Below are 25309 nucleotides of genomic sequence, written 5' to 3'. Positions count from 1 at the left end.
CAGGTGGCATTATTGAGCAAATACACTGCTGTTCAGGATTATATCAAATTTGGAAATGTACCCATGTCTAATCTCAGTGGTGCATGCAGTGCTTTGTCAGTGAATGCAGACTGAAGTCTCAGAACTCTACAGGGCACCTTGTGATATCTTACAGGCTTCACTTGGCTTGTGTTACACACTGCTCCTCCACCTGAAGTGTTAGCTCTTGAGTACCCTTGCATGAAACTTTCTTGGGTGTTCTTGAAGGTGTGTGACCTAAACAAAATGGATACCAGCTATAGCCTCATCACCTGCAGCAAGAGCACATCGTTGCTAGAAGCTGATGCAGTTTTGTTCATCAGTCCCAAAAGCTCCAGTGCTGCTTTTACTGACCTTGGTAAGCTTTTTTTGGTGTGACATCATACAAATTACTAGTTATTCAAAAATAGCCTAGCTTGTTTTAAAGTGAATCTCGGTTTTCTTTCAGTTGCGATACTCCAGTGCTACCTGTAACAAGCAAGCAGTTTCAGTCTCATTGTGATGTAGTTATTTCATGTCCACTGGGTGTCGTCACCTTGTAGACTCTCAAAGGGGCATGTCTGTGACAACCAATCACATCTGTTAATGTATCAGGGTCAATCACACCTCCTCGTTAAGGTAAAGTTTCTGTCCCTTCCTTGCTCAGAGTTGCCCTTTCCTTAATCACTCAAGCGAGGACTCCTTACTAGAAGTTTTTAGTGGATTTTTTTTTTTCTGAACGTGGAGAAATGTCACTTTCAAAATGGCTTCTAATTGTAATCCATTGCTGTCACCCACCTGTGCTCATTTATTAATCAAGATTGTTTGACTCCCCCTACCAAGCTCATAAAAATGTTTTGCTTGCCTCCTGTCCACCCTTTTGCACCCTGATGAAGACCTTAGTGTTTTAATGGAAGAAGTTTTGGAATAAAGGCTTTTTAACTGAATTAAAATGCACCTGTTCCTGCCTGAAGTTCATTTTTTCTTTCCATATTTTCTAGTGTTTCTGTGTGAGTAAATGTGCGTTAGGTTGATGTTCACTGACGGACTGACTTTTGCACCCACATTGTTTAGGTCTAAACCAGGCGTAGGAAACATGTAGCTCTTTAGCCCCTCTCCAGTGGCTCCCTGTGGCTTTGACAAAAAAAATTATGTGGCAATGACTGACAGTTATTTTCTCTTTCCATTTTCATTTTCAGTTTTCAGTGTTGTAGGCCTAAAGGAATTCTTACATTGTCTAACTGCAAAAATGTGAAGCCTATATACCGAGTAAGTAAATTGTTTTAATGTTTCAACAACTGAAGTGAGCAGACACGGCGGTGCAGTGGTAAGCAAGAAGGCAAGAGAGTTGCTGGTTGGAACCTGGGGTGGGGATGCAAACCCTGGGGTGGGGGAGCCCTTCTGTGTGGAGTTTGCATGTTCTCCCCGTGTAAGTGTGGGTTTTCTCCAGGTGCTCCAGCTTCCTCCAACAATCCAAAGACATGCAGATAGTATGGTAACCTGTCCTGGGTGTACTCCGGCCCTCGCCCAGTGTCAGCTTGGATAGGCTCCAGTCCCCCCGTGACCCCTAACACTTTAAGCGGTTACGGAAAATAAAAGAATGAACAACTGAAAAAAAACCTAATACATCTGCTGCCTGGCACCTTCTCCTCGAAACCTTGATAGCAGCGGCTTGTCTTGAGTCTTCCTAAAGGTTAGCTATGGATGCCAAATGCTTTCACTGCCAGTTAAAGTACCAAATAATCATTAATAGCGCCCTGCACAGTGGCCACCTTGTCGTAAATTATTAAAGATGGTTTGTTTTGACTAATAATAATGGCTGATCCAGACTTAAAAGGCTGTGTTACTTTCATTGTAAGTCTCAAATATGTCTTGCGGCTCCACACAGATTTTAAAAATTATTTTTGGTCAAAAAATGGTAGTAAAGGTTGCAGACTGCTGGTTGCAACAACACTAAAAACGTATTTTTTGGGCACACACACCTGCAGACATGCTGGGCCCCACACTGCACACTCTGGATGCCATGATGGTAGATTCAGGTGTGTGGAAAGCGTTTACTTGGGTTTCAAACATTACTTGTGTTAATATGGAACTAAACATTTGGAGAACATACTAGAGCCCTTTACTTTTTTGGATACAGGAAGGAAGGCTCATATTTCTGTACTTCAATTGTACTTTTAGGTGTGAATTTCACCAAGAATTTAAGTCATAATTGTCTGTGGTGTTTGTTTAGTCTCGATCTAATTTTTTAGTTTTAATGGTAGGTGTTTGCGTGTAGGGTGTTTCAGTGTTTTGTGACGACACAGTGCATGTCTGTATCGGTCTGTATTCTTGTGCGGTGTACTCCAAATCCCTACTTTCTCTTCAGCTCTTGAACGCACCATAAGAGCCGCCCCGCTCTACCGGATTTCAGCCGGTAGTTAGTCGGTGTTTGCCAGTGACAGCCATCCTTTAAACCCTCGGGACCCCCTGGATTGTCCGCCCTGTCCTCACACCTTTACATGTGTTTCACCGACACGGTGCGATGGAGCGGAGACTGAAGGGTTTGTAGGAGAAGTCTCAGTGAGTGCTGAGCAACAGGCACCTGGCTGCAAACTCACTGACGGCTCATCGGCTCTGGAGGAACTGTTGCACAAAATCCCGCTGCGATGTCCCTGCTGTGTGTCAGAGGTAAGGCTCACTTCATACCTGCAGCTTGTCCCTTTTCTTTTTAAAAATAATAATGAAATTAATATAGAAATAAAATAGTAGTAACAAAAACTATCAACTGTTGCTGCTGATATGTAATAATTTGCTGAAAAAGCGAAATTAATCATGTGCATGTTTGAATGTTGTTATATCGTAGCGAAATATAGCACCGCTCCCTTTGGGAGTATTTTAATATCCTCACAGGGGTAAACAACATTAAGATAAAACTTTAAATATTATATATTACTGTATGTTAATGGGGTCTTATCTGCCTCATTCCAACACTAACATGTAGCTGATGATATTAGAGATAAGGTCATTAGTGAGGGTGCATAAAATGACCAAACTTAAGGGGTTTTTATCAGTTTCTCTTTTTAACATTCCCAGCAACATGTGCGATTTAAACCTCATGTGGGCAGTAACACTGACAGCACCTCATTCTGTGCTACATTCAGTGGCTTGGATGAGCTCATGATTGAAGCTCAGTCCATTTTATACTGTACATTCTGACATAATAACAAGTGGTTGATGGGAAACAGACTAAATAACTGCTATTACTTTCGATATAAACTGCTTATCCACTATAACACTCTTTTAATGCACAAAGTTTGTGCACAAAGTTACAAAAATGCACTAAAATGTGTTTATGCTTCTGTAATTCTGTGTCAGTAATACTCATAGTGATTCTGTATACCTGAGAGGATACCTCAGAGTGTCGGCTTTCATTAGAGCACAAAATCATAACTGTACATTGGAGCACTGAAGACTAGCAGCCTTTTTACCATAGGTATGTCACCACGGTTACCAAGGGTCGTTTTGGAGTCTCCAAAATGTCCTTTTTGGAAACGCCTGGACATACTCTTGGAAAAACATGTGTAAATCAGCCATTTTTTGTAGTACTGTTATGAAATTTGGGCTTGGACTACATGAGCTCTCATACTTTGGTTCCATAGTGTTTACCAGCTCCATACCTCCCAGTTACAGTCATCTGCAGCATTTTTTTTCTCAAGAAAAAATCCAGGCGAGATAGAAAACCGTTTTATTTTAGTGTGTTGAAACGTGTATAACTTAATGACAGATGCACATACATTGAGTCTGTCTGTTGGGGACAAAACTTCAGAGTGTTCCCTTTTAAATGAGACCATACACATACTGGTACTAAATACAGAATGAGAGCAGCTTTCAGTTTACTTTGGGTATGCTTTAGACAGGCGTTTTTGGTGATTTATACAGGAGTCATAGCAGATTAAAGTGTAGGAGAAGTGACAAACATGCACAGCTCAGTTGGTGATCACAGGATTTAATCAAACACCTGTGTGTGCTCTGTCATATAGAGGGCAATGACACTATTGGGAGTGTTTATTTAATTTCAACTAGAAGAACAATGCAGTAACATTAAAGAGTTATTGGTCTTTTAGTTGTTAAATTTATGATATGGTCGGGCCATGTCGTTATTTTCAAGAATGAGTTCCACTGAGTTTTAAAAAAGTTAGACTTGAATACTTAAAGGGATAGTTCATATTTTTTGTGGTGTTGTATGGGGTACTTATCCATAGACAGTATCTTAGATGTCCGTCAGCACCCCCTCAGTTTGAAGAAGCAGGCTGGAGTCTGACATAGAAGCAAAGCAATTAACTGCTGTGAAGGGGTCGGCAACAAAACATATTTTAGCCACCTAAAAAAATCTCTATCATTGTAGTGTGTACCTTTATACTGAGGGTATTTTAACTGCTTCACCTTTATGTCATGCACAGTGATTTCCAATTAGAAAATTAAGCTGTTTCGTTGCTCTCCTCAAAGCCAGACTCCATTGAGAAAAACAGTGATTTAACATTGCTGAACTCAGGAGCTGCTGGTCTACTGCTGCCTTGATTAATTATTTGTTTGCATTATTGTGTGACTTTGGTGTTGTAAAGGGTTAGTTCGGATTCACCGAAGTCACACAATAACACAAACCAACTAACTGATCGAAGTAGTGGTGGACCAACAGCTCCTGTGTTGAGCGAGCTAAAATTACTGTTTTTGTCAATGGAGTCTGGTGGCTGCGATGGGAGCATAGTTGGAGAACTGCAGCCATGAGCGGCTTTCCCACTGGAACGGACTGTCTGACGGAAAGATAAAGCAGTGAAAATACTGTCAATATAGTGTACACTTAAACTGATATTGACTTTTTTAGTTGGTGGAATTATGTTTTATTGCTGACCCGTCCACAGCAGTACATTGCAGAGCTTCTGTGTCAGACTCCAGTCTGCTTCCCCAAACTGATACTTGACATCTACTGTACTAACTATGGATAAGTACGCCATACAACCCCACTTCCAAAAATCTGAACTACCCTTTAGATCAACCCAAACAGGAGCAAAAAAAGGACTATATACAACCTGAAACCAGAGCTAGACCCATCAACCAGCCACGCTGATATATCAACTGATATCCTTATCACATATTGTACAGCAGTCTTGATTAACTTGCTTTGCCTGGGGGGCCACTTTTGCAAAATGACAGGAGGCTAGGAGCCAGTTATTAAACAAACATTATAACTGATATGGAAATAAATAATCCGGATCTCTGTCAGGTGGTTTGTGGAATCCTCCCACTATTTTTAACAAGCCCTATTTTACTGCTTTTAAAAATGCACTCTGGCTCCTTCTTTACATTCAAAGTGCAGAATTTCCCAGTGTTAATTTATTTTAATTGTGAATTAGAAGACGTTGTGTGGCTACCAGGCACCCTATCCTATCACGGGCCAAATTTTGCCCACGGGTTACGACTTGAGTTTCATTTTTATTCTGTTATATATTGGCTGATAAGTAACAAGACATTACAATACAGAAATGCCAAAGATACATTTGAAGCCATTGAAAAAAACAGTGTTGTTCGCTGAAAAACAAGTTCCAAGTTCATTATTCAATTTTATCAGATTTTTAAACAGAGGATGTTTCGTGAGTGGGTCTGAGCAGTGAGTACTGACTTTAACTATTGATTTCAATTGTTTAAATATAACAAGCAAACCACCTGAAGCCCTTTTATGCGAAGCAACAGAATGACAATATACTTCTCTTTAAGGGATACTTTGCCAATTTTCAACCAGCTTTGTGTCATAACACTGTGGGTAGTATGCATAAATGAACTGTGGTAAACTTCCCTCCATCTTATCAGTGCTCAGATCTCCCTGCTCATTTGCCAGTGAAAAACTGTTGGCTGATGATTTTTGCTGGCTCTCCCGCTAACACCTGGCTTTTTAATATTGTGGTAAATATTACTTTCGGCATTCAAATAACTCTGCAGTAGTCTCAGGTATTTATCAGCTCTGATCAGCATTGATGGAAACACAACACCTGGGTGAACGCGCTCATTTGAGCTCCTTTACCGGCAACATGCAAAAACGAGCCACAGCCACCACAAAATACCGTCCGTCTCCGCCCAAGCAGCGCTCAAACATCGATCCAAATTAGTCTGCACCGAGTTGGAAAGAGAGACTGAATAAGTAAGAGGTATACAAAAAGAGGAAACCAGTTTTCACAGGCCTCCATGCTGCTTTCTACTAACCTGTTTTCCAGCCTGTGAATGACATCGAACTGGACACACCAAAAAAAAAAACCCACCCATACAAAGAAAGGCTTACTCGTCTGCTGCAGAGCCGTGCACACAGCTCTGGTTTTCTAGTTATGGGAAAGGAGTCTACAGCCTGTTTTAGGAGGTTTAACCATGTTTAAAAAACCCACGTACGTTAAAATTTTTGGTGGAAAAGGGGTATATTTCTTTCCAACTCCGATCAAACAGTAAAACTAGGCAGCGCTGATCAAATATAAACCAAGATTCTGTTACTGTGATGCCTGTTTCTCACTTAATTATACATTTTGGCATAATGTTTAACTGTAATATGAGGTTTTTTACCTCTTGAGCATAAGCATTGCACAGCCCATTTCCCCTGTTTTCTCTTGTCATAATGCACCAGTTTCAAGTGTGTTTGCATCTCTGTATTCCATGGACAGCCCAGTTTTATGAAAATACGAACATTCCAGCAGTGAAATAGTTCTTTAACGAATGAAGCTGAAGAATCTTAGCTCTAAATGTTAAACGGGTTAAAACAGGATTCATAACTTTAGCCAAATTGTCAAATTGTGTTTTTAAACGAGGTTGTAATATGCTGAAGCAACAAGTTTTACTTACTGTTCTGTAGGGCTGGGTAATACAGCAATTTCACGATACAAGACTAGATACGGTCTTCTTTCCAGCTGCTCTATTATCTGCCTTTACTCACTCCGTCATTATATCCACATTACTGATGATTAATTATCGGAAATCTCATTGTGCCAATATTAGGGTTAGGGTTAGGGTTTCTTACCCCAGATCTTGACGTGAGTCATTTCATACAGGGATAATGCAGCTGCACAGTGCACACTTCAAGTACATTAAAGTTATTAAAATCAATCTAATATATGGGCTCTACATTTGAAGAGCTCTGCAATGTAAAGCTTTTGAAAAAACACTTGTGTGACAGCTGATGTGAAACGAAGGATCAGACTGGGCTCTATAAAGCTCAATATATGCTGATGAGTTAAAAAAAAAGTCTCTGTTCAGGCCGGATGGATCGGGACTTTACTAGTAAATGTTAAGTGACAGCACGAACAGTCAACCATGAAGTATCGTCGCAATATCGAAATCGAGGTATTTAGTAAAAAATATCGTGATATTTTATTTTCTTCATATCACCAAGCCCCACTTTTGTGTCTGACAGTCGTCAGCGTAAGTACTTCATGTGAGCCATTAAAATCAGACCGAATGCCAGGTTGAAAAGGTGTGTTTTCAGACAGGATTTGAAAGTGGAAAGGGAGTCAATACTGCAGATGTCGTGGGGGAGAGAGCTCCAGAACGGCTGAAGGCTCTAGAACCCATGGTGATGTGAGTTGGACTGCAGAAGAAGATCTCAGAGTACGGGAGGGTGTGTAGATGTGAAGGAGTTCAGAGAGGTAGGAAGGGGTTTGATTATGGAGGGCCTTGAAGGTGAGAAGCAGAGTCTTAGGGTCGACGCAATATCTAATGGGAAGCCAGTGAAGCTGCTGGAGAACAGGAGTGATATGATCTATGGAGGAGGTTCTGGTGATGATATAAGCGACTGAATGCTGGACCAAAGACGGACAGAACTGTAATGATCAATACGAGATGTAACCAAAGAATGAATGAGGATAGCAGCGCTCTGAGGTGTAAGTGACGGCTGAAGACGATTAATATTTCGTAGATGAAAGTATGCAGACCGAGTAATATTTCTGATACGGGCCTCAACAGAGAATGGGCTGTCCAGGATGACAACCAGACTCTTAACCTGAGGGGATGGATGGACTTTGGAGTTGTCAGTGGTCAGAGAGGAACTGTGCGGTTTAGCCATTGAAATTGGAAGATGGAGAAAAGTCCTCAGTAGTTCTAGTGTCTCATGATCCTCTTCGAACGTCTTTTTTGCTATGATGTGAGTAGGTTTTGGGGGGAAACAAAGGTGCTTGAATTTTTTACAGTGTGTCTTGAATATTGGCCAAAATTTACTGGCTACTTTACTCCTGATATATAAATATCAACTTAGAACCTGTTGTCAAAGATAGATACTGGGTCGTAGGTGAAGTGAGGTGAAATTGAATGAGATGTTGCTTCCTCCTGCCGAAAGCACTGCCGAGGTGCCCTCAAGCAGCTCACTTGATCTGTAGTCATTCGAGTGAAGCTGATCGGTGGCCTGGAGCAGGAGGCTGAGGTTGTACCGAGCAGGTGTCAAACTGAAAGAATAAAAAAGAAGTTGGTGAAAAGGAGCATGTGCATTCAGACAGATAAAGTTTAGTTAATGAAGGGTTAGGGGGAAAAAAGCAGATGCGTCCCACACTGCCACCAGTTCATTTAACATTCTGGCTTCTTTCCAGATTACAAATTGCTCTTCTTTCACAGACATGCTGATTGATTTTCACACCATCAAAATATTGTCTGCCTATCTCTAACTCTCAGCCCCTGGCGTATTGTTTCTCACTGATCGCTTTTGACCATTTCTCATCTTGGGTGTGAGTGCCGCCTGAGGCTGGCGGGCCACCACCGCCGTCTATTACAGAATGATGAGATCGGGGTGAGGTCGCAGGGACGGAGGGACAGAGGGGGCGAGGCACAGCTGGGTCGCAGCGGGCTCAGCCAAGAGGAATTATGAAACAGACCATCATTTTGTTTCATCGCTCGCACAGAGATTGATGGAGAGTGTGGCTTGTGTTCACCTGTGGCAGTAAAACCTTCTGTGACTCTTGTACACACTCTGGAGTGTTTCACAGCAGACTGTTGTGGAGTCTTGCTGCATGTACAGCAATACAAGTTGTCACATTTATCTTTAGAACAATATACTGTGTGGGATTTGGCGCTGGCTCCTCGAGGCTGCTTTTAAAAGACACATGTAACTGTTGAGATGTTGACAGAATCTTTTCAACCAAGACGGATGTTTTTCCAGACCAGTCAGAAGTTTTCATTTCGGTAGACTTGGGTAAATTGTAGTTTAAAGGTGCCACGAGGAGTTTTTGACCTCTGTTTCCGACATTTCTTGCACCCCTTTCCCACTTAAATCAACCAGGAGAGAAAACTCCACAAATGTCCATGCATCTTTTCACGTCTTTGCATTGACTTTGTATGTAACTGACTTTGTACCTGAACTTCATGTGGTTTAAGTTGTAAACACACTGTTACTAGTTTAACACCGTCTGGTTCCCTTTCAAAAAATGGTGCATGATTTTGTGTTTTCTACATTTTATTTACTTCATACCAGGAACAGGAAAAGGACGAGCAGCTGTGGCTCAGTTGGCAGAGGGGGCTGCTCAATAATTGTAGGTTTGGTGATTCAATCAGCAGCTCTGTCTGTCCACATGTTGAAGTGTCCTTGAGCAAGACACCGAATCCCAAATATCTCACAATGTGTGGGTATGTGGAGGAATCGGCTCAACATTTTTGAAAGCAGACACATTGTACTTCCCAACAACAGATTTGTGCATACAAAAATGTGATGTTACTGTATGTAGATAGTTTTTTGTGAACACAATAAACACAACCACACTTGAGGCCACCAAAGGTCTTAAAGTGCGCTCACACTTTTGAGAATATCTGCTAAGTCTTTCTGTCAATTCAGTCATAGCTTTAAGTGTAATTGATGAATTCACAGCTACGTTTATTTCTTTAATGTGAACCCAGACCGAACTCAACCTTCACTCTGCAAACTCACATGAACGACAAATCAAACTGAGAAGTCATTATAATAGTTTATGTCTTGTACCACACTGGACGTCCATAGTGGAGTTGCTTAACTCACCTCTCACATGAGCCACACCCATGATCCTTCTTGTTATCATGCCCCAACATGATCCTGTATACGTCGTGGTATTGTCTTACTTCGTCTTTGTTTTGTTTTTTAACAAACAATCAAATATTTAGCGGTGAAACTTGTTCAGACTTCTAGACGCAACTTTGTGTTAGTTTTAGTTAGGCTTTGGATGGAGTTATTTTAAATATGAGCATATTCCGCTGTTACTTTCCAACCAAAAAATCTCAAGAGAAATCTACCTTGGGAAAGCCAGCCCAGTCTCTGAAGTCGTCGAAGTCCAGCACTTGGGCAGTGACTTCCAGCATGAGACACTGACAAAAAAAGTAATCCTTTCACATCAGCATGATACCCGGCATTAGGGGAAAATGTGGCAGGAGAAGAACAAAAGTTAAGGCAGCAAGAGTCCGAGTAGGGTGGACGGAAGGGGTGGTGGTTGTTCTTTTTTCCTTAACCCAACCACGTGCTTTTAGGCCCGTTTCCACTGAAGAAGTTCCTGGTACTATTTGGGGGGCAGGAACTACTACAGGAACGTCCTCTCGCTTGGCCCTCTCAACCGCCGTATCTCCACTGAGAGAGCGGAGTACGAGGAAGGTTCCTGTAAAGTTACGGGTTCTGGATGTGACGTAATCGCGCGACCATTTTGACCAGGGCGACGTAGGGACGTTGTTAGCTGTTAGCCGATAGCGGTGTCTGTAATAACTCAGTAAATGGCCCGTGAAAAAAATATTTTTTCCAGTGGATGTCTTAGTTACAACATGATTGAGCTAACTGGAGTAGTTTCATGTCGTATCTGACAACGGGAGGCTTTTAACAGATGACGTCCTGACGTTAGCTTTGCTGCTGCTGTTAGCTGTCCCTGTCAGCTGCAGCCTGATGCTTTCTAGACATCGTGATTTCCCAAAACTGAATAAATACCACACATAGCAACACAAAACTGCTTTGCTAGCTCAATCATGTTGTGACTAAGATATCCGCTGGAAAAAATATTTTTTTCACGGACCGTTTAGTGAGTTTTTTTTTACATGGCGGAGGAAGCTATATAAACGAGCTAACCCTCGTCTGCTGAGTTTTAAAAATGCCGGCTATTTTGTAGCTTTCTAGGGCTGCACGGTATATGCGGTAGATGGTAGAAATTATATAAATTTGGCCCACGGTAGAGATTTGCGCTCTGCTGTCCTGTCGTCGATGACGTAATTGCACCTGCCTCAGTGTGAAAATGGCTGCGAGCACAGAGACAGCAGAGCAAGAGGAGCTGGTTTACGTCCGTGATTTAGCGTAGCACGTGCAACATGTGTTGCTGGAGAACTTGTGAGTGAGTGAGTTAATGTTTTATGAACAGCCCCGGACTTCTCAGACTCTTTTAGCGACTTACCGCTCAGAGGGAACTCATTCAGTGTCTCCTCTGGCAGCAGCACAGCGTCACTCCCTCTCCTCTCTCGCCGTGCACACAGGAGTTGGTTTTCGGCAAGAGAGTTTGTCATAAACCTTTGGTAATGTAAACCTATGTGACGCTAGGGGCTCCACAAAAAACTCCATATGTGAATGTGTGATAGTTGTGGTATCATAGCAGCCTGTCACAGGTTACAGCATGATGATTAGAGGAGAAATGGCAGAGCATAAAGGTCCAGGTGGAAAAAACACAACTCAGTCATTTAGGATTTTGCTAAAAGAAGGAAATTACCTTTTGATATAAATCCCAGGGGACATTTTGCACCATAGAGTACTGGGTTTTAATTTTGAGTTCTGCATTCTGCACAATAAATGCTCTAAAAAATACATTATATCTTTGCTTTTGTTGTTGTTGGGTTTTTTTTTTTGTTTTTTTTTATCAATTTAGCTTTGCTAAGGGACTACAAAACCCATTCAGAAACACTTCTATTTTAACTTTTACACTTAAATTTATACCGCGATATATACTGTTACCGTGAAGGGAATCGATTTATACCGTGATATAAATTTTAGGTCATACCGCCCAGCCCTAGTCACATCCCTCCTTGAGTATATCCAATCAGCACCAAGTAATCCCCAAGCCCCAGCCAGGAGTCTCTCGGGGCTGTTCTGAGTACCTACCCCGAGGCAGGGACTTGTTTAGCCCCTGTCCTTAGGGAGTGGTTCCTGTGGTGGAGACACGCACCAACGGCCCTGGCCCCGTAAAATTACCCCGAAGTTCCTGCGGTGGAAACGGGCCTTTTGTTGCCTAAACCCCAACCACGTATGTTTGTTGTTGAAGGAAAAAGGACGTCACTTCATGGTGTTGTACCAGGACATCAGCAACCATTCACCCATGGTCCTTGCACGTCGTATCTGGACAGTGAAAGCCCACGACCAAACTGTGATATGTGACAAAGTCGGAGTGGGAATGTCTTGGGAAATCAGGTTTACCTAATCCCTCACGCTGATTATGGTCTGGACAGTTAGGCCTGTGTTCATATAGTTTTTGTTCTGGGCTCTGGCGTCTTCTTTTTTTCGATTGTTCCCAGTGAGGACAGAGTTTATGTGGCTGCACGCCATCGCCTGGAGAAAAGACTTTGCACCCAGCGTCTTCTTCAGAGCTCCTTGCCTTTTTTGTGCGGCTGCTCTGAGCGCTTCTGCTTGAAAAATTCTGAACTTTTTAAAAAGGCACAGGTGTTGTCTCCTTCTCAGGCAACCAATCATATATGAGATGGGGCGGTACTCGTCAGCCTGGTAACCAAGAAAGCAGAGAAGAAGCTTGCTCTGGCTGTGTTTGTCTGTCACTGTCACAACAAAGACAGAAAAATCCATCTGTAGAAACACATTAGCTGTACACTGAATGTTGATGGTGAGTGTTGTGCTTTTATTATCGTCAACCTGGAATGAATCGCTCCCCAGCACCCTGCCAGTGCTTTTCTCCCAAACAAAAAGAAACATCTCACTGGAGAGAGCCACTGTAACCTGGCTACGTAAGTGCATGTAAGAGCACTGAGTCTTTGTCAGTCTTGAGGGCCACTTTGGTTCAACTGTACCCGCAGAGTGCACGGCTGTCCAAAACATCTGACTTTGACATCACAGCTCACATCCTGTCCCCTAGCAACCATGGAAGCTGGTTACTTTTCACCATGATGGTGATCTTTCCCTTACTTTAACCATAACAGCAGTCTTTCCTAGTAACAGCGGCGGTGTCTTATGTATTTGTCTGAATCATGGTGGGATGCCAGATCAGAAAATGCTCAAAAATGACATTTTTATTCTGGGTATGTCAACTGTTTCTCTGCGATGTCCACCTGTTTTTCCGTGCACGCAACTGCTGTGTCTACTGGTCCGACGTGGCACAGTGCATTCTGGTTGTTGTAGGTCATGAGCAACAGTGAATGCCACAGCCCTTTTCCTCTGTTTTCTCTGGTCACGTTGCCCCAATTTTAAAAGTATTTGCGCCTTTCTGCTACGTAGACAGCCCCGTTTTGTGAAAAGACATTTTCAGAAGTGAATTGCTTCTCTAAGGTTACAGGATGTTCGTCTTCATGCTTACCATAAGAAAGATGGGGTCGAGGTTAGGGAATGATCGCGGTCATGCTTTAATAATTACAAAGTTAACTGCTGGCTGAAAATGAGAAATGAGCAGCTGTCTTCAATGTCAAAGTCTGGTATTTTGTTGACCCATCTATTCAGCGTGGCTTTGTCGCTCCATAACAATGTCACCTGACTTTCTCCTTTGCTCCCATCATAATTACTACGACAGCTGGAGGGCTTTGTCCCTCTGACGTGTTCGTCATTTCTGGACGTTTGCCGAAATGACTAATGCTGATGTTCTTCTGGGGAGGTCAGTCTCTGCTTTGAAGACAGTTCTGCTAACCTGTACGCGGGTGTTTCCTTTGACAGTTTTTTCGTCTTGCTAACCCACCTGATGTGAGGTTGATTGAAAATTTTGTGAGAGTCTTGTATCCCCTCATCCTCCTGACCAATGGCAGACCTATTTTTAACCCTGGTGTAGCAGATGTACTCTCCCTGATTGAAGGAACCCAGACTTTCCATCTCATTGAAGGAAATGCAGTCAAACCAGAAGAGTGGCATCCTTGTTTCTTTCTCAAGAGCTGTGATACTTTTCTGAGGCCATTTTCCTTGTTCCTTGTTGTGTGGAGGGCCCTCATCGCCTGCATGGTGGCTGGCAGTCCTCTGAAGAGAGTGAATGGCTGCAGACTGAAAAGGATGGGAGGATACAGTCTCTTGACAGCTCAGTCAGTCCCACACTCAGCTATTTCTAGATGGCAATTAGCAGTGGAATAAATGCATACAGTAATGCCATTGAATAATTTGCAGTGTTGAGCCAGGCTTCTGTGAAGAAATTGCATTACAGGAAATGATACTTCTATAATGGGGGAACAATGCATGCAAATGGTAATATTGAGATTACAGCAGAGGGTCAATCTATCCTTCATTTGCGCAGGTCAGCACAAAAACCCGGAGCTTATGTGATTTTTATTTTGTAATGCACGATAAAAGCCTGCTGAGGACTCATAAAGGTAATAACTGAAAGCATTTTGTAGGCCACCAGATGCCATAGGTAAGGACTGTAGGTGAGGAGAGACGAGGTCAGTAAACACACTGACACGCTGTGCTGGAATGACAGGGACACAAGTAAAGCTTCAGCGGCCCGTCTGTGGAGAGGGGGGGTGGGGATAGAGGGGCAGTAATCCCCTGGCCATCTGCTGCTTTTGCTGTCCTGTGTGTGTTTATGCTCGTGTGTCTGTGCGTTGGGCTGTGACTCACATGGGGCACTTCCTTCTTCTCAGTCCCTCTTTTTTATGATAATGCCACTTCCTGGTATCAGACCCGCCCGGCTTCTGACAGGCTCTCTTTACACTTAATCTTTTCCGCTGGCCACTTTCATGACTTTTTCTTCAAAGAAATTCTCTCATGGGCAACTCTGAAATTATGATGAATAAAGAGAATATCACAGATAAATACAGAGGAATATACTTTGTGTTTGTGCTTATTCGAAAATGTTAGCATGCTCACACACTAAACTAAGATGGTGACAGAAGTAAACATTACACCTGCGTAGAGTCACATGCTGGCATTGTTATTGTGAGCTGGTTTCATACTGACATAAGCATGTAGCTGAAAGCATTGCTGTGCAGGAGAACAGCCTCACAGAGCTGCTGAGAGCTGAAGACTTTAAGTCTGGTTATATCCTGAGAGCAGTGATGAGCTCTATCAGCACCTGTTACCTGATATATGAGGCTGATATTAATATTTCAGAGTAGGGATGTCAGTTTTGGTTAATTTTAGTTTTGAAAGGCCGACACCTGTGAACCAGAAAAAGAAAAATACAAAGGGGTTGACTGTGACTTTGACTCCTAAGGGTAAGAATGTTTTTATACCTGCCCTGTTTGGTTCAGTTCAATCGAACTCAAGTTCATTTGCCCCCTCAGTGCGGTTCGTTTGGGCAGGTGTGAACACAGCAATCACACTCAGGTGTGCACCAAAAGAACCGGACCAAGACCTTCTTGAAGAGGTGGTCTCAGTCTGGTTCCAAATGAACTCTGGTGCGGTTGGTTTGTGGTGAGAAGGTGTTGCGACCTGGATGTGAAGCAACTGCAGTCACATGACACATTGTTTGGGTTAAGCATGAGCATGTTACAGTCCTGGAGGATTATTAATGTGCACCTCCTCCTGTACTGCCTTTATATGCACATTCAGCACATCCAATGCATCAAAACATTGTTTTCTAGTTGGAGCCGCGCCTCGTTTTCAAACTGTATGCTTTGACTAAAATGAACAATGACAGCAATATAGTCCACGATGAGCAGCGCTAAAATCAACCTGCGTAGTTGTCCCTCCATTGTGACATTAGAAAGTGTCACATTTATCTTGCAAGTGTACTCTTCTTCAACGTTTGCTTTACTTCCTGGATTTTTCCCACATGGAAATTCTGACCAATCAAGAGCAGCTTTCTCACACAAGGCATTTGATCTGGTCCGCTTGTAAATGCTGCCGTGAGAACACGAACCAACTCTAGGCAAATCTTAATCTCCACTGGCACAAACTAGACCATTTGTGAAGTCAGGTTATTCACAACACTACACTCTCGGAGCAGCCGAGCGCCAAGCGGAGTTAATGTATGATTAACTTAATGGTTTGTTAATTCATGTAGAAGTAGAACGCTCTATTTCTTCTAACAGCAGCGCCCTCATTTTAGTGTGGTGTGTCAGATTTCTGAATGCACCCATAGCCAACAATGCTAAAAGGGTTTTACGGCACAAAACTGAGCTGCTTACTCACAGGGGTGAGTTGAAGGTAAACCGGGGGGTGGGCGCAATGTTTCCACAGTAACACTTACTAGTGGTAACTGCCATATGAGTGGTGCCAATATTTGAACCATTGAACCTTGATTAAGAAGTATGCATAGAAATGCAGGTATAACTTTTTGACAGCATGTGCAAATACACCTCTGATGAGCCAGTATGAATGTAATATACATGCACATATATATACACAACAACAACAACGTCCTTGGAGATTGACAGAAAACATCAGTGTATTTCCAGTATGTGTGTTGGTTGTATTTGCCTGAGCGTGCTTCCTGTTTTGCTGCAGCTTTTATTACCACAGTTACACTCATTCACTCCAGGGAGGTTACTTATTCTCTGCAGCTCCACAGAAGCAGGTGTGTGTATGAGTGTGTGTTTTGTCTTTGGGAGAAGCAATTTAACTTTCAGACGGTGCAGTCAGTCTTTCAAAGGGGCTAAATGAGGATTGGGACAGAGGTTCAGTTAAAGATTAGAATTATTTTAGTGTACGGCTCGTTGCACATTCATATTAGTATTTGGAGGACAGAAATAATCGTCATCACTTTTAAAGCTTCATCGTATTCTGTGGAACACTGATTAAGGTGCTCATCGTCACAGCGACTAGCTAGCGACTCTAGTTTTGTCTTTGATCGAATGTGCATGACCTTATTGTCTAGCTGAAAATAGCCATCACATTAGTAGGCTGTATTGCTACATGTATATGCAATTGCAAAATGTCACTAGAGCCTAGTGTCCAGTTTCCTTGCATGGTTGGTCTATCTGTTCATCCTGAATGTGTAATCTATATGCTCGTTTTGTTTATTATTTATTATAAAAATGAAAATGAAGGAATGAAAATTCAGTGCTATTAAATGTGTCTGATCTCTAAATCAAATATTGACAACTGATAGACTGGAACCAGTTTATTAAAGGCATGTGAAGTGTAACTCACTGTGACATTATGTCCTGCTACACACATATTACACACAAGGTGATTGTGGTAATGCTAAATGTAATGACAACATACTATAAATGTCACGGTTGTTTCAGAGTTAGTCGACACATGGTGATAGGGAATGATGATAGCCGTGTGTGTGTGTGTGTGTGTGTGTGTGTGTGTGTGTGTGTGTGTGCCCGTAAACATGCATATCATCATCAATGAAGCCCCATCCCTGGACCCCCTCCCCACCAACAGATCACTCTTGAGGTGTCTCTAATTGGCTCATTATTGCAGTGGAGCAGGGACGCAGAAGGGAGAGAAACCTCTGTTAATTTATGATTATGCAGAGTGATGTGAGATATACATGCTGCTGTATATCATAAACACCCAGACACACTCAGATGGAGGGTAATTATTGGGAAAGAAAGTCCGGTGGCTTTTTCAACAGTGTTTATAACCTTACATTTCTAATGTTTGAGGACTCAAATCCAGCAAATGTACAGGTCATAATTTTATGAAAGAAAAATAAATCCCATTCATTAATTTACAAGAATTTGAGTTTCTAAATTATAGAGTTGTATTCAAGAACAACTACAACAGAACCAACATGGACGCACAATCCTTAACATCCATCCCTCCATTTTCATAACCGCTTATCCTCTTGAGGGTCGCGGGGGGGCTTGAGCCGATTCCAGCTGACATTAGGTGAGAGGCGGGGTACACTCTGGACAGGTCACCAGACTATCACAGGGCTGACACATAGAGACAGACACATTGACATTCACACCTACGGACAATTGAAGGCCCTGACACACCGAGCCGATGGTTGGCCATCGGGCAAAGTCGGGCCGTCGGTGAGCATCTGTCGCCCTAGTTTTTGCGGTGTGTCCTGCATCGTCAGCACTTGGCGTCGGCATCGGCAGCTTTTTGGCTAATTGAGCACGTTGAATCAGCGGCGGAGCTTGTTGGTGACAGAGATCACTCTGATTGGCTGTTCAGGTTTTATTTCCTCCCCCCGTAGCGAGTGAATCTGCCTGTAGTGAAACCGGGGCTAACCAGTGCTTCCTCCTCAGGCTCCACTTCACTCAGCTGCCCGACAGACCCGCTGCTTCTTCCCACTTTATCCTGAATAGCTGCAGCATGACCGGAGGGAAGCACAGCCAGTTAGCCTCCGCTAGCTTCCCAGCTAGCCCCAGCTCTCCGTTTGGATCTAACTGGAGCACCGAGCCCTGGTTTATTATTCAGGTTAAAGTGGGAAGAAGCAGTGGAACCTGTGGAGGAAACACTGGGAGCGTCTGGATGTAATAGTCCGTGGAGGTGCTGCGGTGCTCGGCTGCACAGATAGGAAACCCCTCGGCTGACAGGATGTACCACTCTCTCACTCCATTACTTTATTGATCTCATTCCTCGGACTTCCGGTTTCCCTTTTTGCGTTATTTCCTCTCACGCAGACGCAGAACGTACGTGCTACTTGGCCGTCGGATGTAGTCTTTGTAGTGCGTTCAAATGCAACTGACACAGGGCGATGTGAGGCAATGCAGACGACGCAACAGTTGGCTTTCGTCGCCGCTAGTTCTTTGATGTCGGTTTGGTGTGTCCGCACCTTTAGAGTCACCAATTAACCTGCATGTCTTTGGACTGCAGGAAGAAGCCGGATGTGCCCTCCTTGGCCTTGAGCTGGGGTTGTCTGTACCCCTTAACCCCCTCTAATGGTGGGCCTGATTGGCGCTGCCTGGTTTGACCGTTTGACCAGAGCTCATGAGCAGAGATTGACGTGATTGACAGCCGCTCTCCCTGAAATGACCTGTGATTGTTTAATATCTCCTAGTGTTCTCTCAGAACACTGGAATTACAATATGCTCAAAGTTTATTATGGAATTTTCGCCCAATGACCCCAAAACAACTCATTGGCGCTATTGTGGTATTGTTTTTGTCATTTATATGTCTCCACCAACACACATGCTTACATATCGGCATTAACTTAAATTCTGCTGATCCATCTTTCACCATTCAGTTTAGTACAGGACACATTTCTGCGTCCCAACACAGGCCTGTTGCTCCGGCTTCAGTCTGCTTGGTGGCGTTAGTAGTGTCACACTCTTTACTTACACATACATGTACGGACACACACACAGATTCACAACAGTAGTATTTATTAGGTTGGCTCGGTGAGGTCTGCAGGGGGCTGTCGTCTAATGGAAGTGGGAGGGTGTTAATGACATGGCCACCAGGTTGCCAACCTCTACGCACTCAAACCCTCTGTGAGTCGAAGGACCGCAGCTAAAAATAGATCCGCCGCCTGGCCTCTTGTAATGACGCTGCTCAAGTCTACGGCTGTCTGCCGGCTGAGCGTGTCAGATCTGATGCCCCCACTCAGCTCATTTTCTTTCAGGTGTTAGTGGACCTGAGAGAGATGAATGAGTGAATGAGTGAAAAACACAAGATTAATGTGCTGCTTGTTAAGTAATGCGTTACTTCATTAGGACCTGCAGGGACATTGTCCTCTCTCTCACACTCATACAGTTCGTGGAGATCAAGAGATTAAGGGTCAACATCAGAACAGCTGGAAGGGATTCAGTGACTCATCAAAAACCCAACAGCTGGTTTGCCACCACTTCAACACTGTAATAAAGACATCTTCAAAGTCTTTATAATGACATTCTCACCAGCCTCCGCTGCACTTTGGGTTTAAGGTCAATATGATTTAACATTATACCTGCTCAGTACTTATTAAATAAGTCAGTCCTGTTTCAATTGAATGCCTGAGGTGGAGGAGACATGTAGTGGACTTATTCAATAGCCATTACACAAATATTTGATCATTAATCCAAACCATTCAGAGAAGAAAGAAGGCTGGTTGAATCCGCGAAATGTTCAGACAAAGACACGCTAAATTTCTGAGACCTCTCCGTGAGCTCTCGCTGTATGTTGCCTGGTGTCAGCCAGGTTGTCTCCCACTGAACAAGCTGGTGTGTCATTTCTCTGCGTGGACGTGAGGCTTCAGAAGCTCAGAAACGTCTTTAATTCACCTCTGAGAGGTTATTTCCACCCCTGAGCTTCAAAGCAGCACTTTCACACGTCACTTCAAAGGGATCAAACCAGAGCCACCAGAGCAGCCATTAAGTGGTCGCAGTAGGAGCTTCAATCTAATGAAGAGAAGAATGTCATCAGTGTACAGTGGAAATGACATGTAATTATTATGGCTTTGTAATGTTAGTCAATGGTGATTATTTCTTCAAAGTCAGGCTGAAATTACAGTGTGTACTGATGGCTGTTAGCCTTGTGTGGAACTTGGACATGGGCTGCATTCACTGTTGATGTATTTTTGGATTTTGCTCTCATGTGCGAGAGTGACTGGTGGGGTCTAATTGAAACAATCTATAAAGCATTGTCTATACAGCGTGGCACAAGTGCATTAAGGGCATGTCCAACCACTTTTGCAAAATGAACTATACAAAATCTTTGCGTTAAGTAAGGAGCAAGAGCCAGTGGGGTTGTACTCAGTCCTTTAATGAATCATTTTGGGTGTAACATGGTTTCATCCACTCAGGTTGTCATCTACAAATCCCGTTAAAACTCAGGTGCACCTGAACCTGGCGGTCTGCTATTTTCATGAGGGACTGCCAGTGCTTTTCAGCTGAGAGTAATGCAGTAAGAGCAGTAATGACACTACAGCAAATATCGTGGGATGTTTAAGCAGCAGAACTAAAAACTATAGTTATAATTGTGACACAGGAAACAGAACTAAACTTTTAGCTTCTGAAGTAAGCAGTTAAGTAAGCCTGCTCCCCGTGTGTAAATGTGCACAGCGCCTCTCTTAATGGGGAGTCGGACAGCAGCTCTGAAGCTCTGCTCTCTGCTACGTTCACGTTTCGGAGAATGTAATTAATAGGAATACACCAAAATGAAAATTTGTGGCTGAAGCCGAATAAAATTAAAAGCTTTGCCGAATACCGAGTACCGAATACTGAATGCTGTTGTTTAGTTTTTCATTAGTTTGTGCAGATGAATCCCCTCCAGATTAGTGTTGTCACGGTACCAAAATTGGGACCCACGGTACGATACCAGTGAAAGTATCACGGTTCTGAGTAGTATCACGATACCACAGCAAAAATGAGGCAGATGTGCCTTTTGTCATTTATAAAAAGATAAATCACTTTTCTATAATACATCAATGATATTTCAATGGAATAAATTACTTATTGACTTATTCATACTTCAAAAACAGCATCAATAAGTGATTAACATAGGGGGGATCAAAATAAAATAAATAAATGAATAAAATAAATATCTTGCGCCGCGGAGCACTATGGCCGCCGTATTTGTGTCTGTGACCCCCGTTCAACCCACAACCAGCAGGATTCGCCTTTCGTTTCTGCTGCTGGTTGAAATCTGTATCCTGAATGTTTTCTTTTGCTCACACAAAACTATTTTTAGTCGCAAATGCGAGTAAAATGCTCGCACCGTAGAGCTCTGTGGAAAACAAATCCCTGTAGCATATATAAACAAATCTAACCTACGAGTAAAAATAAATTAATAATAACTGTCACTGCTTAAAGACACTCAGTAACTCAGCTAATACCTGACATGTCACTGGATACAAACCACTGCAGCAGCATATTGAGTGCCAGTTAGCCAGCGCGCACCGTTATTGGATGGTGCATGGACACTCACCCTCATGTGATTGGATTTTGAACTTGTCCCACAGTAGTGGTACCGTGAGGTACCGTAGTACTACGGTTCTCCATCATTATGGTATCATATGTACGGTGGTGTTTTAGTACCGCGGTCTACTGTTGGTACCAGTATAACCTGCAACACTACTCTAGATAGTTCAGTATTACATTCTTTGCAAACCGCTTTTCTTCTATCACTCTCCAACACTTTGAAATATCACCACACTGCCGATATTTTACTCTGTCCGTCACTGCACCCTGTTTGATTGCATCATTAAAACACAGAGCTATTATTCAGCCTTGCTTTTAACTTATTCCACTGAATACCGAATGTGTGTTTTTTTGCAATATTCGGCCGAATATATTCAGTTATCGAATATTCGGTGCATCCCAAGTAATTAATATTTCCTTCATTAATAATGTATTATTTCACCCACCTGCAACCCATCCGCATGTCCATGTGTGTGTAACAAGCAGAGTGTACTCACGCTGTGAATCCAGATGCAGATGTATCTCACTATCTCAATAACACACCCTTTAGATAGCAGGGAAATATTGCACCATTTTTACTGTAGACCAGGTTTTTGTTGGTCAGTGGCACAATCACAAAAAAAATAGCAATCTGCCAACTGACTACACCTCAAAATGACAACTGTGTCGAACTGTGGAGAATTCACCACTTCAAGCAGAAGAGAGAAGATAATGATATCTTGAAACGTTACGGTGTAAAGTTTCTCCTCCTCTGTGCCGCTGCATCACATCCGCAGCTGTCTCAATCAAACTCAAGTTTGTTTGCCCCCTCAGTGCGGTTTGTTTGGGCAGGTGTGAACACAGCAATCACGCTCAGGTGCACCAAAACAACTGGACCGAGATCTTCTTGAAGAGGTGGTCTTGGTCCGGTTACAAAGGAACTCTGGTGCGGATCGTTTGTGGTGAGAAAGTGTTCCGACCTGGATGTGAAGCAACTGCAGTCACATGACACATTGTTTGGGTTAAACATGAACATGTTACAGTCCTGGAGGATTATTAATGTGCACCTCCTCCTGTACTGCCTTAATATGCACATTCAGCACATCCAATGCATCAAAACATTGTTTTCTAGTTGGAGCCGCGCCTCGTTTTCAAACTGTATGCTTTGACTAAAATGAACAATGACAGCAATATAGTCCGCGATGAGCAGCGCTAAAATCAACCTGCGTAGTTGTCCCTCCATTGTGACATTAGAAAGTGTCACATTTATCTTGCAAGTGTACTCTTCTTCAACGTTTGCTTTACTTCCTGGATTTTTCCCACATGGAAATTCTGACCAGTCAAGAGCAGCTTTCTCACACAAGGCATTTGATCTGGTCCGCTTGTAAATGCTGCCGTGAGAACACGAACCAACTCTAGGCAATTATACAACTTTGTGATAAAAGTCCCTGATTCAGACCAACGCAAGACAACTCGAGGTCTGAAAGCACCCTTAAAGTCAACAGCGCTCAAACTGCAGCAGAATCTGGGGACCAAAACATTCCCAGAAGAACACTGCACAGCACACTGACTAGTAGAAAAAAAAGACTTCTCGACTTGAGGCAATCTCAATCGATTAAGAGGTCTCTGGCTCTCAAGGGGCAGCTCCAATAAAACCTCAAATCATCAAGTGAAAAAGTCACATTGTGCAATCTCACAGCCCCGTGTGTTGTAAGTAGAAACAACCTTCACTTCAGCATGTTTAAAACACAATTCTTTTGTAGAAAATATTAATGGTGAGCCATCTGTAGCACACACAGACACGAAGATCTGTGTATGACATAATAATTCTCATACAGTCCAGCTCTTCAGCAGCAGGTTTAATCCAATCCATGACTCATCACGTGAATATCACACTATTGTTTTACCCAAACTGCCACAGAGGCTTTCCTTCATATCTTCGCTTTATAAAGTAAATCAAAAAAGCTTTGGATGCTGCATAAGGTCAGAAGTCAGCTGCTCTTAATTCTTGCTGGTCAAAAAGTGTTTCTGCTTTTCCCACATGGCCCATTCTCCTCTATCCACAGCACAATACAGCAGGGTCTGGTAGATTTCAGCCCTGCTTAAGGCATTAGCTCTGAGAGATTATCCCACCAGCCAAACGCTCGCTCTCCAGCAGCACGCATCCTCTCATACAATCACTCCGGTGGACACGTGTCTGATATGTGGCCTGCTTTACTACATCTGATCAGGCTCGCCTTCCCTGCGGCCCTGAGGGATGCAGACCTCTGTTAGCACTGAAATGTGACACCGACCTTTGTATTATTTTCTGTAATGACTGCAACCTGTCACTATGCTCCACTGTACAGATACACTGGCATTTGATTTAATATTAGATTTTTTCAGGGTTAGTTTTGACATCACACTGGACACAAGAGATAACTCTGGGTTATTTAAGTTTTTAATGTTTCTGTCTGGTGATTAATGCACAATATCCCTTCTTAAAAACAACACATAACACATAAAACATAATATAAAATAGAATTAATTTTATAGTTTTTTTTAGCAATTAAAGCAATCCATGTTATTTTATTAAAGGACTTTTTATTACAAGTAAACTCACAAGTAATATATAACATCTTTACCATAAAAATGCAACAATAAAACAAACAAAAATAACAGGTAATGGTTGGTAAAACCTGTTAGTAAAACCCCTTTGCTACTGCACAAAAAACCCACAAACACCTGACACCTGAAAGGTTACAACTGACATTCACACCCTGGTTAAATGACTCTGCAGTAGTTAAGGGTATTTATCATCTCTGGCTCTGATCAGCAGTGATGTAAATACAGTACCCGGCTTAACACGCTGATTTTCCCTGCAGGATGCAATGATGTGCAACCACAAAATACCGTCGGTCTCTGCCCAAGCAACGCTCAAACATCGTAGTCTGCACCGAGTTTGAAAGAGAGAATAAAAAAGTAAGAGATATATGAAGAGAGGTAACCATTGTGACATTTTCATAGGCCTTCATGCTGCTTTCTACTGTTTACTAATCTGTTTTCCGGCATGTCCGTGACATTAAACTTGACATACTAGTAAAAAAAAAATTTAGCTGGAAATGGGGTATAATATTCATGTGTGTAGCGTTGTTTCCTGTGTGTAGGGATGAAAGAAACTGCCACCAGTTTTACCACAATAAAATTCTAGGGGTGTAATGGTACACAAAAATCTCGGTTCGGTACGTACCTCGGTACACAAGTCACGGTTTGTTTTTTTTCAGTACAGTAATGAAAAAAATAGACAACTATTAAATATCTTTTACTTATTGGTAACCTTATTAAAACATACCACCACAGCAGTTAACTCTTTTTACACAATTTTTGAATGAAACAAATATATATAAAATCCTGCTTTTTCACATTGTTTGAATGAAAATAGAAATATAAAAGTGAAAAATAAAATCCTGCTGTTTTT

At 42.5% G+C, this 25309-nt stretch overlaps 1 protein-coding gene across 1 annotated transcript in view; it reads left to right on the top strand.

The window, feature by feature from the left end:
• The first annotated feature begins 2400 nt into the window (after positions 1-2400).
• LOC125890162 (protein unc-13 homolog B-like) overlaps positions 2401-25309 on the top strand; it is a 309728-nt gene continuing 286819 nt past the window's right edge. Inside the window, exon 1 of the mRNA XM_049578657.1 lies at positions 2401-2667. Within this exon, the coding sequence (XP_049434614.1) occupies positions 2646-2667 (22 nt within the window). The 5' untranslated portion in view covers positions 2401-2645. The remainder of the gene's footprint in view (positions 2668-25309) is intronic.

Source organism: Epinephelus fuscoguttatus, linkage group LG6 (assembly GCF_011397635.1).
Source record: "Epinephelus fuscoguttatus linkage group LG6, E.fuscoguttatus.final_Chr_v1".
In the NCBI taxonomy this organism is placed as follows: Eukaryota; Metazoa; Chordata; class Actinopteri; order Perciformes; family Serranidae; genus Epinephelus; species Epinephelus fuscoguttatus.
This window is presented reverse-complemented; position numbering and strand designations above follow the sequence as displayed.